The following is a 17,597-nucleotide window of genomic DNA, read 5'->3' on the forward strand; positions in this document are numbered from 1 at the left end:
CACACACACACACACGTACCAATTCGAATCAGCAAGATATGCTCAACTAGTTAATGTGCAATACCTCAGTTGCCTAGCCACTGTGGCTGAGATACAGCCCAGGTGTCGGGAAGCACAGGTTCTGTTACAGCATCCCTTCCCTCCTCCCCTCCCCTACCTCTCTCCCCTACTCTATACAGGGTAGCCACCCCTCTTCTTTGCAATTGCCATGCTGCATTTAAAGAAGTGTAGCTACTGTAGGGGAAATAAAGGCAGTTTTCAATTGATCTGGCCACCCAGTAGATCCTAGAAAATGCCTCTTCATGCAATTCAAATCCTCAATTTGGCTTGACTGTTGGTGTGGAACACATTAGCCTTTCATTGTGAAGCAGAAATCAGTTTACCCAGCCTCTCACTGAACACAGGACTGGTGTTTAGGTGCACAGTTCTGCAGGTGATGCTAGAATGGGGAGGAAGAGCGCTCCACTTCATTGAATTTCAAAGTCTTCTGGGAGCTGGGATGATCACTGTGGTCACAGTCTTACCCCCGAAGGCTGAAGGACTCAGTTCATCTTCATACTTCAAATAAGATGTTCACAGTTTTAACGAGCAACCCTTACTATATGCCGGCTCCCACACCATCTCCAGAGGGCGAGGGTTCTTTCTGACATTGAGCTTTTCTGAACATCAAGGTACAGAATGAACAGACAAGACCTCTGATTCTTTCTGACCTGGCTTGGGGGCTTTTGCAGGCATCAAGTACAGGAGATTTTTCCAGAACCTTGAGTTGTAAGAAAGAGGCTCATCAGCCTTCCACTTCAGAACTCTGTGTGACTTCAAAAGCTTTAACGACTGAGGAAAGAAGGCAGAGTCACTCACTGGGGAAAACTCAATTAAGATTATTTTAATCTTTCTTTCTACCAGTGCTTCGTGGAGTCCACTCTCAAGTTCATACATGACTTCATTTGACATGTAACCTTTACTTAGCACGATGATTATTCTCCGGCTTCTCTCTATCAGTGAATGGATTTCATCTGCAACAGCTGAAAATGTAAGAAGTGTCATTAAGTGAATTGAAAAGTTGGACATGAAATAAAAATTGTTGCACACTCTCATGTTTTATGGTTTAACTTTTAGCTTCTGTAATAAGCTTTAATTTGAAAGAAGTCAGTTATTCTTTTTTAAATACTGAATCAAAGCAACTAAGTAATAATTATGAACATGCAAGTAAGAGTTGTCATAGAATATGTGCCTTTCTCATTTGTAAGACAGGAGGAAAAATACAGCTTATTCTCTGTTTTAATTTCTTGTTTGTCTTTGCACCTTTTTTATTTTAATTTTTTATTGTTTTTGTAAAAGTGATATAAAGAGCAGCTACAATTACTTATATTAGGTAATGGGCAATGCCTCCCCTTCCCTGGTTCACTCTCTCCCCATTTCTCTCTCCCACCTCCTCCCCCACTCTCTCACCATTTCTCCCTCCCACCCCCTCACAGCAGTTGTATAGTTCACTTTCGCCACAGTGACCACTGGCCACCACTGCTACATTTGTTCACCCTTTGTTTCTGTCCTATGTTCCCAGATAGTTCAGAACTTGTCCCCAGGACAGCCTTCAACGGAAACTGAAGGAAAAATGAGACATGATCCCAGTGAAGACATTTGTATGTCTTAGCATGAGTGGTCCTTATGATTTTGTACCAGATTTCTAAGGCGGCTCTGGGAGACTTTAGAGAAAAGATGCAAATATTATTATGTTTCTTGGGCTATAACTGCACTTTGCCTTGGTAGATGTGCACATAATAGTAAAAATCATTGAATTTTGTAACCATGCTTCCATTGGGGATTGCCAATCATTTCTTCTCATTCTCCATTGTTTGTGAGCAATATCAAACCATAAAGAACAAGTCCAAACATGAAGTTTTACATAGGAAACTAAATCTGAGGAGCAAGTAATTCTGAGTGTGGGTCATTTCTTGACTTACCTCAAGATAGATGCCAGCCCTATACTTAGCTCTGAAAATGAGATGTCCAATACTTTCTTTCAGGGCTTTAAACACCATGATACAGAATCAAGTCCAAGGGAGAAGACTACTGGATTCTCAAAACGTAGTTATTTCTTTCTATTGATTATTGTGAGGAAATCAGGTCTTGACCTCATTAATACTATCTAGATGTTGACTTCCATGGTTATATCTAGTTAAAAGACTGCTCATTTGGTTATATTTTAAGCAACCTGGGCAAGCTGACCAATTAATTTTTAAATGTTTGTACTATTCTTCTGTCTTGTATTCCATTTCTTACCTCCTCCAGGCAGCACATCCCTTTCAAATATGCATAACTTATATCCAAAACGTTTTTCCAACACCTTGGGCAAAGTCTCCACAGCAAAAGTGTATTCTTCTCCACTCTCAGAGTGACACACTTTTAGGTATGACACAAAAGCATCATATGTCTTTCCATCTAGAAGACAAAATTAACTCTTAATTACATGTAAATAAGAGTTCTTAAGTAAAACTTTGGTTGAAAGACATGAATAATGAATACAGAATAGTGGATAAAGTTACTTATACATTGTCAAATCTCAAATGCTTGCCAAGCCATCAGTTAAGTGAACATTTTCAACATCTACTTTAAGATGCTCACTGTTTTGATTCAGTAGAGGGACTGGGAAATATAAAATCCTAAACAACACAGTAGAATTATGGTTAGACTAAGGATCCCCAAGGTATACACATTCCATTCCAGAGATAAGCAAATCTCAAATTGGCTCACTCATTTCATTTAACTCTAGCAACTATCCTAGCTCTACTCTCCTTAGACTCCTTGAAAATTAAAGCAGATTCTACAAGCTGGACAAAGAAAAAAAGACAACTACAGAAACAATTTGGTGGAGAACATATACTGTAATATCTAAGATACTCTATGATATCAGCTGTTAAAAAGGAACAATTCTGTTCATTGAAAGCTTTACAGTGGTCCTAACTTCTCCTTTGTAATTCCTGATGACAGATTAGCATCAGGAGGAAGCATGTTGCCTAAATTACAAAGCTCACTCTCCTTACTGGATAACTAAAAAACAATGCCATTTCTCATTATTACCCTCATTCAATCTAGGCAAGAAAAGAAAGGAAATAGCACATCAGCTTGAGATGACATGAAAATGACAATTAGCAGAGGGAAAACAGCAAAACACAGACAAAGCAGATGAATCAAATAACATGTCCAGAGGAAGAAAAGTGACCCAATGGACATATTTTCTGAAAGAGGAAAATTTTGAGTCCAATTCTATATAATGTAATTACTGCTAAGCAGTATAGATAGAGAAAAAAGTGAAGTGATAGCAGAATAAGCTTTCCCATGGCTAATAGAATAGGTAAATCCTACTGAAAGGGCATTAAATGGCCAAGGAATTATATCAATCCCCGGCTTTACGACACTATGTTGGAAATGAGCTTTACAACCTGGGGGAAGGGAAATAAGGGGGAGGGAAAGTATAAGAAATTGTCCAGAAACAAGGACATACTAAATCCACTAGCACAACGATGTTCATTGCAGCACTATTTACCATAGCAAAGATATGGAACCAACCTAGATGTCTCTCAGTTAATGAGTGGATCAACAAGTTGTGGTATTTGTACACAATGGAATTCTATGCTGCTGTCAGAAAGAATGACATCGCCCCATTTGTTAGGAAATGGAATGACTTAGAAAAAAAATATTAAGTGAAGTAAGCCAGACTCAAAGGAACTTAGGCTCAATGGTTTCCTTCATTTGTCATAATCAGTAGAAACCTTGGGATATCCTAGCAGAGATTTGTAATAGAGCAAAACCTAGATACATAAGGCCATACAGTATGAGGCTAAATGAAAGAACCTCTAGGATATAGAAACAAAAGCCATATAATGAGTGATTGTTGTCCTTAATGTACTATGTTATCTCTCATCTCTTTTGCTGTCCCTTGGTTATCTCATATTGTTACAGTATGTCACTTTGTTATCTGATATATTAGATATATTTGTATTTGGTTATTTAAAATTAGATAGGGAAGGGGGGAAAACAAGATGAGGAGTGGGGGTGGGGGCAGAGGGAAATGGGGACCAAGACATGAGAAAGGGTATCAATATATGTGAATTAATGCACCTTCTATCTGGCGAATATAATGTAACCCTTCTATTAATTACAATTGAAAAATATATGAAAAAAAAAGAAAATGAGGGAGGGGGTAACACTGCTTGGCAAGGAATGTACTCATTACCTTATTTATGTAGCTGTAACCCCTCTGTACATCACCTTTACAATAAAATAAAATTCAATTTAAGCAGAAAAAAGATCAATAATATTTATGTCTAGAACAGAAGTGGGGATCATTAGACACTTTAGTAAAATATATTTAGATGAAATCATACTGGTTCAATACCCACTGAGGATTACTTCATGTATGCCCAATGCCTTAGCCCAGTTTCCTCAAGAGCATTCGTAAGCATGAAATGATGGCTTGTTTCTAGGAAAAGCTAGCTCAGTTTTACCTGCATTATTCTGTCTCAGCATTTCAAGTCAGAACCTACTGATTTAATGATGTAAAGCACTTGCTTTTCAGAATTGCATGCCTATGAAATACAGTAAATTTTAATAAAGATGGTAAAATTATATGAGTGTTAAAGATAGGAAAAGCAGTTGACTGTGGCTCAAGTGGTAAAACACTTGCTTAGCATGTCTGAGTTCAATTTAGTATGGGGACAGGGGTTTGAAATGTAGGATAAGTTATTTGCATAGTTGTTATATAATGCCATTGGATGATTCTCTTTGATTGCAATAAAATACAGGTCATTACCAAGTAGGAATAGGTATTTAGTTAGTATTCTCCTGATATCAGTGACCAAATCAGATATCAAGAGGGAAGATGAGTAATGAGAACATTTTCTTGTTCTTTGTTTCTGGTGCCAGTATTGAGGATTGAACTCAAGGTCTCATGCTCTCACTTGGCTTTTTCTCTCAAGGTTCATATTCTATCACCTGAGCCACAGCTCCACTTCCAGCTTATTATTCACTAGAGATAAGAATCTCACAGATTTTTCGGCCTAGACTGGATTCAAACTATGATCCTCACATCTCAGCCTCCTAAGTAGCTAGGATTACAAGTGTAAACTACTAGCACCCAACCCACTTTTCTTTTCTTTTCTTTTTAGTGTTTTTATATTTTATTTTATTTTGTTGTCAGGGTAATGTCTAGAGGGGTTACAGGTACATTCATCAGGTAGTGGGTGTATTACTTCTCGTACATTGATACTCCTTCTCATGTTTTTGTCCCCGTTTCCCTCCCCTGCTCCCACTCCCAATCATCTTGTTTTCCAGGATGAATCTAGATAAAACTGGGGAGACAACTTAGTCAAACATAGATTTGTATTACCCTTACTATGTTCTTATATATGAAAAATCTATTTTAACTGTCAATAGTTTTCAAATTATTTCAATAAATTCTCTTCTCATAATACAAATAGGCTAATTTACATTATGACTTATTGTAAATTCAGGCAATGAAATGATTAGTACCTTAGGAAACTAACAAACCTCAAGAAAACAAATTTAGGAAACCTCAAGAAAACAAATTTAAAAGTTAATAAGAAGTATATATTTTTTAATTTCCTGCTCAGAATAATATAAAATAGACTCATTTTAAAATGGATATTTAGGGTAACGAGAACTAAACCAGACCAAAGTTTCTCAAATTATGTGTGGTGAATGATCACCTGTTAATCAATGCTTTGATCAATTGATCAGTTTCATTTCCATTCTTTCATAAACCAGTATGAACATACTCTTGAATATTATGTCAATGTTTAACTGCTATAAAAGCATTATTCTTTTTTTGTGAGTCATGGGGCTTGAACTAGGCCTGGACACTATCCCTGAGCTCTTCAGCTCAAGGCTACCACCCTACCCCTGTGCTTGGGTGTTGTCACTGAGTTCTTCAGCTCAAGGCTACCACCCTATCCTTGAGCCAAGCCCCACTTTCCATTTTCTAGAGTTTATTTGAAGATGAGAGTCTCATCTCCTTTTGTGCTCAGGCTGGCTTTGAACCTTGATCCTCAGATCTCAGTCACTTGAGTAGCTAGGATTACAGTTATGAGCCACCACGCCCCGTCAAAGTTTTATTCTTACAACTCCCTTTCTGCCCTATTTATAGACTGCATCTGTTCAGAGTCTGCCTTTGAGTCTAAGTAGGCTATTTTTAAATGTCTATTGCATGACCCTTTTGAGAGTTAAAAGTGCAAACACTTTATCTGTAAATCAGGTGCACAGAGGATAATATCTGAGTTGGAAATCGGAAAGGAAAGGTCTAGTGAACATCAGATCTGAGATGAATCTCAGTCTATGCAAGCAAAAACACGAGCAAGCACAGGGTTTCCAAGTGGTTGCATCTTCATTTTCCATCATGAGATCATACTTGCAGATACATACAGGCTGAAAGCTAGTTTTTGTAAATTGTTAACTCACAGTTATAAGTCTGAAAATTGAATTCCTAACAACCACCACCAATTAGCAACAATTTTTTTATATATACTTGATACCAAGGAGTCAAACCCGGTTGTGCATGCAAGGCAAGCACTCTACCACTAGGTCAAACTCTTGGCCCCTGTGACAATTCTTTATATGCTGAAGTAAATGGATCTTTGTACACACACACACATACACACACACACATACACACACACACACACACACACACACACACACACACACACGTCCTAGTCTAAAAAGCTAAAAAAGAAAGATACATGTAAATCTTCCCTTTGACATACTACAATAAGCAAAATCAGACAACAAATACATTTACATTTCATATCACAGACAATAGGTTAGCCTCCCTATGTAAAGAGATCCTAAAAATAAGCAAATAAAAGAAAGAGAAGGCAAATGACATGAATGAATATGTTGGAAATGAAAATATAAAGGAGTCTTAAAGAAATTAGGTTACTTGTGCTTTTGCATAACAAATGAAATGCAAATTAGAACTCCTCAAAGGCACAATTTCTCATTTATGTGATCTTCAGAACTCCAAAAGTTTGTTGGGTGAAGCTACAAAAAGATTTACAGTTGTTCTTTGAAGTTAGTACATAATAGCAAAAAAGACAATGGATAAAAACTATGGAATAACAGCTATATCTGTCCTTGGTGCTTCCAGAAAGTCCCCTGTGGAACTTTTCTGTCTGATAATGCTGCATATACATTATGAGCAACCCTTAGGAATGAAGAGACTTCTCTATAAAATAATATAAGGAATAGACTAAGAAACCCAAGTTGAACACTGTGCACGTAAAATATCAAGACACATTTCTAAGCAGAAGAAATGAAGTGAGAATCTGTATTAATCTTGTCCAAATGTGCAATGAAGTTGGGACAGAGTGAGTATCACAGACATGGGGCCAGGCTGGGAGGGAATTCCCTACCGTATGATATCTCAAAAACTTTAAGTAATCATTTTCTTCCTCTACATAGACTCACACAAACACACAAATACATGGACAAAAGCAAGTGCAGTGGACTAGATTAAGTTCAAAAATTATCTTCAAATCTGTGGACTTCTCGTCACTTTCAAATTTTGAGAAACTGAGACATGAAGTCTTCAGATAGACAGAGTGGTAAATAAAGACTGGCAAGTCTAGGAGACTCGGACCTACATTATGTGGCTTCTAGTTGATGGCTCCTTCTTGTGTAACACACAGCTTCTTTTTCTAGGTGAGAATAATGAACTGAAACAAGGCACTTGAACACACACGAACTTTATTGAGTGTAAATACTATATCAGCTATGGAAGTGATATGTGCAGAAGCACATCCTGATCTCAAAGATTAGAGAAACTATTTAGGAGAACATACTGAACACACAAAACAGAGAAAAAAGGGCAGCACAAGGAAAAGATCACACAACAATATTCATCTTTGGCGGTGCATACATATGGAGTCATTCTTCTCACCAGAGGAAACCTATCCCATAGATTCAGTCAACAATATCCCAAATAGAAGATGAAGATTTCTATTTCTTTATTGAGCTTAGTAAAGACAGCATAAAATAAGAAGTCCCCTCATGGTGATATCTGTTACCTGTTAAGGTTTCATCTCTTCCCACTAAATGTCTATAGAACAGAACCAAGTCGACTCTGTAAATGACACAGAAAACCACCAGGCACACTGCGGCCACTGACATCAAAACTGATATGATCATTCCTCTCGTGAAGACATGGTTTGGAATATCAGTTGTTTCTATTAGAAAAGGGAGAGAGAAAAGAAAGAAATAATACTAATGAATTTCATTTCCGTTATCAAGTAATCCAGGGATCTAAGCAAGTGCTTTCACATTTTAGCCTGCCCTTAGAAATCTTCCAGCTCCAATTTGGATAAAGTTAAACATGTGTCCAACGATATTCAGAGAACTGAGCAGAAAACAGGGGACCACATTCTGCCTGTATTTTGGAATTCAGATTTCTGGTGGTTCAATCCTACATTTAGGTGAACCATAAGGGACTTGAATTTAACTCTCAGCTCACAGACTGAGAAAACTCAAGACAAAGTTTTGAGAGAGTGAGAGAAATCACTTGATTGAGATGATCTGGTTTTACGACCTGGATCCATCACTTAGCTTGTGTTGTAGGGGAAATTCATAAAGGCTCTTAAATCTTACTGTCTTTGTCTATAAAAAGAAACTAATAAATGAACTTCTTGCTGTACTTGATTTCAGTTTTAGAGAACATTAAGATATTATATACAGTGGATAGTTAACACAGTGCCTAACACATTAGCATTCACCCTGATTATGAAAAAACAAAAATGTGTCCTTTAGGAAAAGAACCACATTCCTTAGATAGATCCAATTTGGTTTTGTTACAAATGAATCTGAGACATTGATACAGTAGTATAGTGAATAAAGTTAAATATACCATATAATATAACCATCCTAAGATATACAATTTTCTTTTTATCCCTGAAAGTTCTTATTTAGTCCAGATCATATGTTACTCACTCTTTATCTCCTCACAGTAGACCAGGAGTATTTCCTTATGACACTGAAATCATAATCCAATAACTTCAATATTTAGATTTACTTAATCTCTCCTAAATACTTAAAATGCTTCGGTGACTTGTTTATTATTTCTTTCAGTCAGTTTTAATGGTAGAGGGATCTCTTGGTCAAAGAACATAAACATGCTTAAAGCTTCTCCTATAAGATGTTTAAGATGGTCTTTCCCCCAAATAGTAAGCAGCTATGGTTACTTAGTAAGTAAAATGAAATGTGACTAAAACTAACCCCTGAGGTTCCTGCATTTTGAAAGCACGATTTACTAGCCGCATATCTAGTCATGAACACAAATTCCTCCAGAGGTAGGAGCAAGAGATCCTATTTTGTGGCCTATAGTGGTGAATTCAGGAGAAGGAGAGCTAGTCAAGTCAAAAGCTGCTGGGACAGGGACAAGGCATTCCCTCACTGAGGGGGAGGTGCGTGGTGGGCAGCAGTCTCCAGAACATGCAAGCAAGGTAACATATCAACCACAAACAACGGATCTGAAAGCTTCTCCCAAACTCATGAAGGGACGAGTGACACACGTAGTGATTCCTATAGAAGGGAAGACACAGTTGACATAGTTGACAATTTTATCTGCTCTGGGATTGTAGGCATGTTTCATTACCTATAACAATTGCATAAAATTGCAAGAAGAGTTTCAGACAGAACTGGCCAGAAAACTGTGTAACAAAGCTGGACACCAGTGGCTCCCACCTGTAATCCTAGCTACTTACAAGTCTGAGATCTGAGGATCACAATTTGAAGCTAGCCCACAAATAAGAGCCTGTGTGACTCTTATCTCCCATTAACCAACCCCCCCCCAAAAAAAAGTCAGAAATGGAGCTGTGTTCAAAGTGAGCCTTGAACACAAAAGTTCAGGTACTGAACCTAATTTCGTGGTCCAGAAATGGTACACACACACACACACACACACACACACACACACACACACACACATTAAATATTAGCTCCTGTTACTGAATGTGTGAGTGATAACTACTCAAGAGCTCAAGAGGTTGTCACTGACACACAAATGTGTACTTGGAATTCTCCTTCCTTCTGCTTCTCACCAGAGCCAAGGAATAGGTGTGTGTGCGTGTGTGTGTGTGTGTGGTATATGGTGTATGTATGCATGTGTGTGTTAGAGAGAGAGAGAGAGAGAGAGAGAGAGAGAGAGAGAGAGAGAGAGAGAGAGAGAGAGAGAGAGAAAGATTATATCTCAGTGTTACATCTATGTCTTTGTGTTTCTCTGTTTCTCCATGTCCTCTGATTTTTCCGTTTCTCTCTCCAGTGCTCTCTCTTTCTCTTTCTGTCTCTCCAGGTACCAATATCTCTGTTTACCTGTCGCTGTCTCTATGTGTTTCTGTCTCTCTTGCCACTATGTCTGTCTCTGTCTCAGTGTACTTATCCTTACATCTACCTCTACTTATCTGGGGAGTTGGTGGCAGATCCTGCAATGAGTAAATGTAATATGACAGTGAGTGAATGGTGACCAAGAAAAAGTAGAGCTTTTGGACTCCGGACACAGTCCATTCTAGGCAGCCACTGGCCCAAGGCCCTGTGTTGTGTGGGTAGAGGGTAAAGATGGATAAGCCTGGTGCATTCTATCAAGTAGGTGTGGGAAACTTTAAAGAACTCTCTACATCAGTCCATTTACCAAGCCTGGTGCCTAACTCACAGAAGGAGGCCTCAGTTAATCTCTGCGTGCTGAATGGCCAAACCCAAGGACCCCCAGTGTCTTGCTAAGGTGGGCTGGAGGCAGAAATGATGCCGCCTCCACTGGGTTCATCCTGCACTGATCCGCAGACATCTGTCCAGCTGTTCTGGATAGGAAGAGGTAGATGAACAAGGGATGCTCTGCCTCCTCCACGACGCAAGCCCACTAGCATTTATGCGTTGCCTGCCTCCTTGTTCTCTGCATTTGGTTTGTAATACAACTGTGGGAGCAAACACCTAAACACGTGGGTTTTCATTATGAGCTCGCAATTGTAACACAGAAGATTCCATTGGGGCTGTGCTCTGGGACACAGCGTGAACCTTGCTGCCACTCAGGAGAGGGGCTTAGACCTGCTAGGAAGAATGAGACGTGGACATCTCTCAAGGTTGGAGTAGTAACTACTTACTAGGTTTCCACAAATTTCCAAGCACAAAATGTTCATACCTTTCCGCACCAAGATGAAGCTCTGGGTATCCATGCCTCCGGCATTTCCCACTGTGCAGTTACATGAAAAACCTATATTATCTTCATTAACTTTCTCAATTTTCAATATTCGTGACACATACTCTTTGCCTGCTGAAGTCCTGTAAGAAAGGAAAATGATTTCACGATGCACTTTATTCATGACTAGCACGTTTACTTGGAAGAGGAGAAATCACAACTAAAATAGCCTGAGGTAGCCACGATATTGGCTGTCTTCCATCTTCCTTCCCAGGAAGGCTCTTTAAAATTGTGGAATGTCCCTCAGAGGCTTCAGAACTGACTGAAACAGCACTCCCGATACCATCTCAATATGTGCTGTAAACTATGTAGAATTTAAACACCTGAAGGATACTGATGCTAGTTTGAAACTATAAAACAATATTCTCTCCGTTATTTTTTTTCCTTTGTCTCCCTTCCGAACTAGTTGAAGTTTTCCCCAGAGCACAGTCTCCACTAACTGTGGCAGAGTACTAAGCATCTTTCAATATTAAAATAAAATACCTGGGGCCGGGAGTTTGGCCTAGTGGTAGAGTGCTTGCCTAGCATGCACAAAGACCCAGGTTTGATTCCTCGGTACCACATACATAGAAAAAAAGCCAGAAATGGTGCTGAGGCTCAAGTGGTAGAGCTCTAGCCTTGAGAAAGTCCAAGGACAGTGCTCAGGCCCTGAGCTCAAGCCCAGGACTGGCAAAAAATAAAATAAAATAAAATACCTGAAACAGCCTACTTTAAAAAGAAAAGAAAGCCAGGTGGTAATGGGTCACACCTATACTCAGATCGTTAAAATCTGAAAAGCACATTTCAAAGCCATCCCAGCAGAAAAATCTATGAGATGCTTATTTCCAACTAACCATCAAAAAGTCAACAGTGGAGGCATAGGTCAAGGGATAGGGCACCCAGCCTTGAGCAACAAAGCTAAACAAAGAGTGTGAGGTTCTAAGTTCAAACCCTGGTACCATCACAAAAGAAGATGAAAAGGAAGGAAGAGGAGGAGGAAAAGGAGGAAGAAAAAAGATGAGAGTTTGCAAAACGAATGTGTTTGGTCCATTTATATTATGCACATATATGGATGGACATGTCAAAAAGAAGTCCCCTTGTAGAACTAATTGATATTAATTCCAAAAATGTGGATAAAAAATAAAGGCTAGATAAAACCCCACCCCTAGATCCTGACTGATTAAAAGCTGCTTTTATGGGGTGATGCTAAAAAATGCTTATTGGCTTTCCTATAGACCTTCTTTTGCTTAGATTTTGACAAAAACATATGCATAACTAATCAACCTAGGATATATGCCTCTATAATAGCTAAATAAGTAAATTATCATATTACTAACCGAAGATACTATATCACCCACACAGGACCCAGCATTATTTTGCCTTAGATGTGATTGTGTTTTCACATATATATATATATCATATTATCTGTTATACACCACATGTACATACCAGGTTTCTGTTTCATTTTCATATGCGTTAGCAATTGACTTCTTTTCTGTCTGGAAGCTCCAGTAAATGGTATCATCTTTACTTGCCAAAGCAGAACAGTAGAGTTCTATATTTTCTCCTATGGAAAAGTTGACAACCCATCTTGATTTTAGAAACTTATTTTTCTCAGAGGTTTCAAATGGATACAATTACTGGGTGTTGTTAACCTACTATAAAACATAGTGCTGCATTCTAGAAGAGTAGATAATGTGGTTTGGTTTTAAGATAAAGAAAACAGAGGAATTAGGTAGCAATGATATCATCAAATTACATACTTATTTTCAGATCAATTGTCAAAAATGAAGGTAGTCAGGTAACAGTGGCTCATGCCTGTAATCCTAGCTGCTCAGGGGCTTAGATCTGAGGATCACAGTTCTTATGGTTCAAAGCCAGCCTGAGCAGGAAAGGCTGTCTATGACACATTTATCTCCAATTAAATACAAAAGCTAGAAACGTTCAAGCCCCAGGACTGGCAGAAAAAAAGAAAGAAAGAAAGAAAGAAAGAAAGAAAGAAAGAAAGAAAGAAAGAAAGAAAGAAAGAAAGAAAGAAAGAAAGAAAGAGAGAGAGAAAGAAAGAGAGAGAGAAAGAAAGAGGAAGGAAGGAAGGAAGGAAGGAAGGAAGGAAGGAAGGAAGGAAGGAAGGAAGGAAGGAAGGAAGGAAGGGAAAGAAAGAGAAGAAAGAAGGGAGGGAGGGAAGGAAGGAAGAAAAAGAAAGAAAAAGGAGCAAATGGAAGGGAAGAAAAAGGAAAAGAAGGAGAAGGAAAGGAAGGAAAGGGAGAAGGAAAGAAGGAGGGAGGGAGGAGGGAAGGAGGAGGGAGGAAGGGAGGAATTACTGAAGTGAGCCAGTAGACATTCTTTTTAGTATACATTTAGGACTATCATGTAGATACTCTAATAAAAACTTGTAGAAAATCAAATCATTCGATTATTATTTTTGAAACCCTTAAAATTAAATGCATCACAATACTGGAAAAATTTAAAATAAGGATTCAACTAAAAGTGTAGTCCAGTGAGGGATTAACTTTAGGTAATTGAGACACGGGGAAATGATCAACATATATTATATACATGCACGTGTATAATATACATGATTTTCCTTGGTTATATATCCTGGAAGAGGAACAACATCTTCAAATAGTAAATGAAGGCTTGAGTAAGTGAAAATGGGCCACCATTTTATTCCTTGTGTTGGAATAGGCAGGATTCTCACAGAGATGCGATCCTAGTGAAATCGTGGTCACATACACAGTGTGTAAGAGGGTTGCTAAGGGCATGGGCAGCATGAGAGGCTTCAGTGACTACATGACATGTCCTGCAGTGTCTCTGTTCTGAGGAGACCAAGTGCTCCTAAAGGAAAAGACCTGCATTCGAAATGCCTGCAGCCTTCTCCCTCCCCACCAGCTAATGGAGACGCAGGGTGCAATGGCAACCACAACTCAGTTCTGAGCTCACTGAGAAACTCAGTGCTGAACAAATTATGTAGGTAGCCTTTAGTTTACAAAATGTAGATAATACCCCTTTGAGCTGGTTGTAGAGTTTGATTCAATAATGTATTTGTCTTATACCAAGCATAATATCTGGTTTAGCATAGTAAGTATATGCAAATGTATTCCTTCCTTTCTTTGCTTTCCCTTTTAAAAAAAAATCACTCAAATGGATGTGTTCATTCATTAGAACTGTCTGGAAAAACCCTAAATGGATCCAATGGCAAAGCTGAATCAATTCTTCAAATATTCAAACTACAAAACAAGTTTAAATAGTCTCTCCGTGTTTAGAAATAACCCTAGCTTACTCAAGGAACTGAGATCGGAGGATCAAAGTTCAAAGCCATCCTCAGAAGGAAAGTCTGTGATACACTTGTCTCCAGTTAAGTAACAAAAACCTGGGACTTGGGAATGGGAAATGGCTCAAGTGGTAGAGCATCAGCCTTGAGCAAGAAAGTTAAGGGACAATGCAGAGCCCCAAGTTCAAGCTCCATAACACACACACACACACACACACACACACACACACACACACACACACACACACACACAGAGTGAGACAATTAGAGAGCAACAGAGAAAATTGTCAAAGAGTAATTAGAGAAAAGCCACACATAGTCTGACGATTGAATCTATGGTCTGCAAACCAGCAGTCTTCTTTCTCCTTTCTTTCTTTCTTTCTTCCTTCTTTCCTCTTTCTTTCTTTCTTTCTTTCTTTCTTTCTTTCTTTCTTTCTTTCTTTCTTTCTTTGCCAAGGACTTTACCAAGTCCTTGAGCTCCTTCACTCAATTGATTGACCATGACATTTTGAAAATCACTTATATCTATTTATAAATGCATAAAAATATTGAAATATACCTATTTCTACTTCAACATAGTTAATCTTTGGTCCCAACAAAACTGGAATTCTTTTAGTGTGATCTAAAAGCAAAAAGAAAAGAAAAAAATTAGCATTGTCTTTTTAAGAATCTGTTATAATACACTTATCCCTTGTTAAAAGATTCTGATATAGGAGCTTCCTTTACCGTTTTACTTTTTGCAATTGTAGTTATTCAAGGTGAGCTGTGATCCAAAAATATTGAAATGAAAAATCTCCAAATAAAACAATGAGTTGGTTGGGGATTTTTGTTCAAGGGGGGAGGCTATTGTTTCTTTCTTTCTTTTTGTTGTTTTTTGTGCTGGTCCTGGGGCTTGAATTCAGAGACTAGGAAATATTCCCTGAGCTTTAGTACTCAAAGCTAATGCTCTAAACTGAGTGACAGGTCCACTTTCAGTTTTATCTGATGGTTAATTGGAAATAATAGCCTCACAATCTTTCCTGCCCAGGCCAGGTTGAAACCACCATCTTCAATTCACAGCTTTAACGGTAGTAGAATCTCAGGCCTGAGCCACAGGTACCAGGCCAACAATGAGGATTGTTTTGTTTTGTTTTGTTTTGCCAGTCTTGGGGCTTGAACTCAGAACCTGGGCACTGTCCCTGAGCCTCTTTGTGCTCAAGGCTAGTGCTCTATCACTTGAACCACAGCACCACTTCTGGCTTTTTCTGATTCATTTATTGGAAATAAGGCTCACAGATGTGGGCCACCGGTATCTTCCTGGCAAGTCTTAAACTACATATTCTTCTAAGCACTCCATTCTGCTCCTTTCAAACCAGAATGCCATTCTCTCCCTTTCTAGCATTTCCATGCTATATGCCCTACCCTCCTGGCCTCCTGGTCTAGTGTCCAGTTATTGGCTGTGCCATATTAAGGTTACCACCTGAGGTGATGATAGGTAACATGAGCTCTACTATCCCTTTAACAATAAAAGCCATGCTTTTGTTTTGTTTTGTTTTTTCAATATAGAGGCATCATCTGGGTACAAAGCAAATCAGGCTCTCCTAACCACAGCCACTCTTACCTCTTTTATGCTCACTCTACCAGCCACACATTCCGCCTTTTCATGATACCTCCCATCCAAAACCCAGCATGGATGAAGCCTTTTACACTTCTCCTTCCTTCAGCATCCAGATATGTCCTTATAGCTTCACTGATGGCTTTGTTTCATATGATAGCACCATTTTGTGTGTCTCTAGACTATGAAAAATTACTTGGGGAGAGTCTCTTATTCACTTTGGTTCATGTTTCCTTTCTCCTTTGACCACTCAGTATTAAGTCAATTATTGAGAATATACATGTCCTTAAGAAACATTCATGACCATAATAAATATTTGTTCATGTTTGGCAAGAGATGACTCGATTATTTACTCCAATTCTAATTAAGAGAGGGCTGACCTGTTTCACATTCACTCATATGAAGTGGAATTTGCTGCCAAGAAAAAATGTTCTTTCAGCCAGGTGGATGGAAGCCAAGATGAAGAGTTTGAACCTGATACTTACATGACAATGGGATCACTAGCTTAACAAAATGACTTCTCAGTTCCTAGGATTTAGAAGAAGGAAAAAAGAAACAATTCCATTCTATTAATAAATGTCTGGGTTTTTTCCTTAATTGTAGCATTTTTCTCACCTTTAAGTACAGCTACATTGTAAGTGTTGGTGAGGTTGTATAGTTTTCCATTATGAAGAAGAGAAAACACACAGGAGTAGTACCCTTGATCCTTAAACTCAGCATTCTTCACCATCAATAAGCTTTTGTTATTTTCTTCTATCTTTTCACAGTTCTGTTTAAAAACAAACAATGGTTAAAATACTTTATTTGATACAGGAAAGGGAAGGCAGGAAAACAAGATGGGAGGGGAATGGGGACAAAAACATGAGCAGGGGTATCAATGTGTGAGAAGTAACGCACTTACTACCTGGTGAATGTAACTGTAACCCCTCTATACATTATCCTGACAATAAAAAAAAATTCTTCACGTACTGCACCAGACTCATCCACACTTGTAGAGATCTAAACATCTTTAGAGAAAAGGTAGAAGCGGATAGAAATAAGCTATTCCTGAGAAGAGTCCCAGGGAATTGACATTGCTTGTATATGAACTGCCATGCCATGATCACTGTCATTGTTAATACATGCTGGAAGATAGAAGACAGGGACCCTGTCATCTCTCTCTCTCTGTAATCAGTCATCATCATCATCATCATCATCATCATCATCATCATCTAGGCATCAGTCAAGGTTATCCAGGAATGAGAGCAAATGGGAACTGAAGGTCTGCCCTAACCACAAACATGTTCCTTTCAATTATACACAAGGAAGACCAAGTTCTCTCAGACCTGGCCCAAAGTATGGCACAAGGGTTGAGATCTAGACAGTATGTAGACTAGACTTTCAAAGTCTCCATATTTGTACCTCACATCAGGAACGTTTTTCCATTAATGTGTATAAAATACCAGAGATTCTTTGTTGTTGTTGTTGTTATTTTGTTTTTGGTTTTGACAGTCCTGGGG

General features: G+C 38.5%; 1 protein-coding gene across 1 annotated transcript in view; it reads right to left on the reverse strand.

Moving 5' to 3' along the window:
- Window positions 1–223: 223 nt before the first annotated feature.
- Il18r1 (interleukin 18 receptor 1) overlaps window positions 224–17,597 on the reverse strand; it is a 34,594-nt gene continuing 17,220 nt past the window's right edge. Inside the window, exons 5-11 of the mRNA XM_090336299.1 lie at window positions 16,714–16,867; window positions 15,064–15,126; window positions 12,683–12,800; window positions 11,198–11,337; window positions 8,082–8,240; window positions 2,281–2,439; window positions 224–1,022 (exon numbers count right to left, since the gene is read on the reverse strand). Of these exons, the coding sequence (XP_090192425.1) occupies window positions 667–1,022; window positions 2,281–2,439; window positions 8,082–8,240; window positions 11,198–11,337; window positions 12,683–12,800; window positions 15,064–15,126; window positions 16,714–16,867 (1,149 nt within the window). The 3' untranslated portion in view covers window positions 224–666. The remainder of the gene's footprint in view (window positions 1,023–2,280; window positions 2,440–8,081; window positions 8,241–11,197; window positions 11,338–12,682; window positions 12,801–15,063; window positions 15,127–16,713; window positions 16,868–17,597) is intronic.

This window comes from Megascapheus bottae, chromosome 7, assembly GCF_031878675.1.
Source record: "Megascapheus bottae isolate mThoBot1 chromosome 7, mThoBot2.hap1, whole genome shotgun sequence".
In the NCBI taxonomy this organism is placed as follows: domain Eukaryota; kingdom Metazoa; phylum Chordata; class Mammalia; order Rodentia; family Geomyidae; genus Megascapheus; species Megascapheus bottae.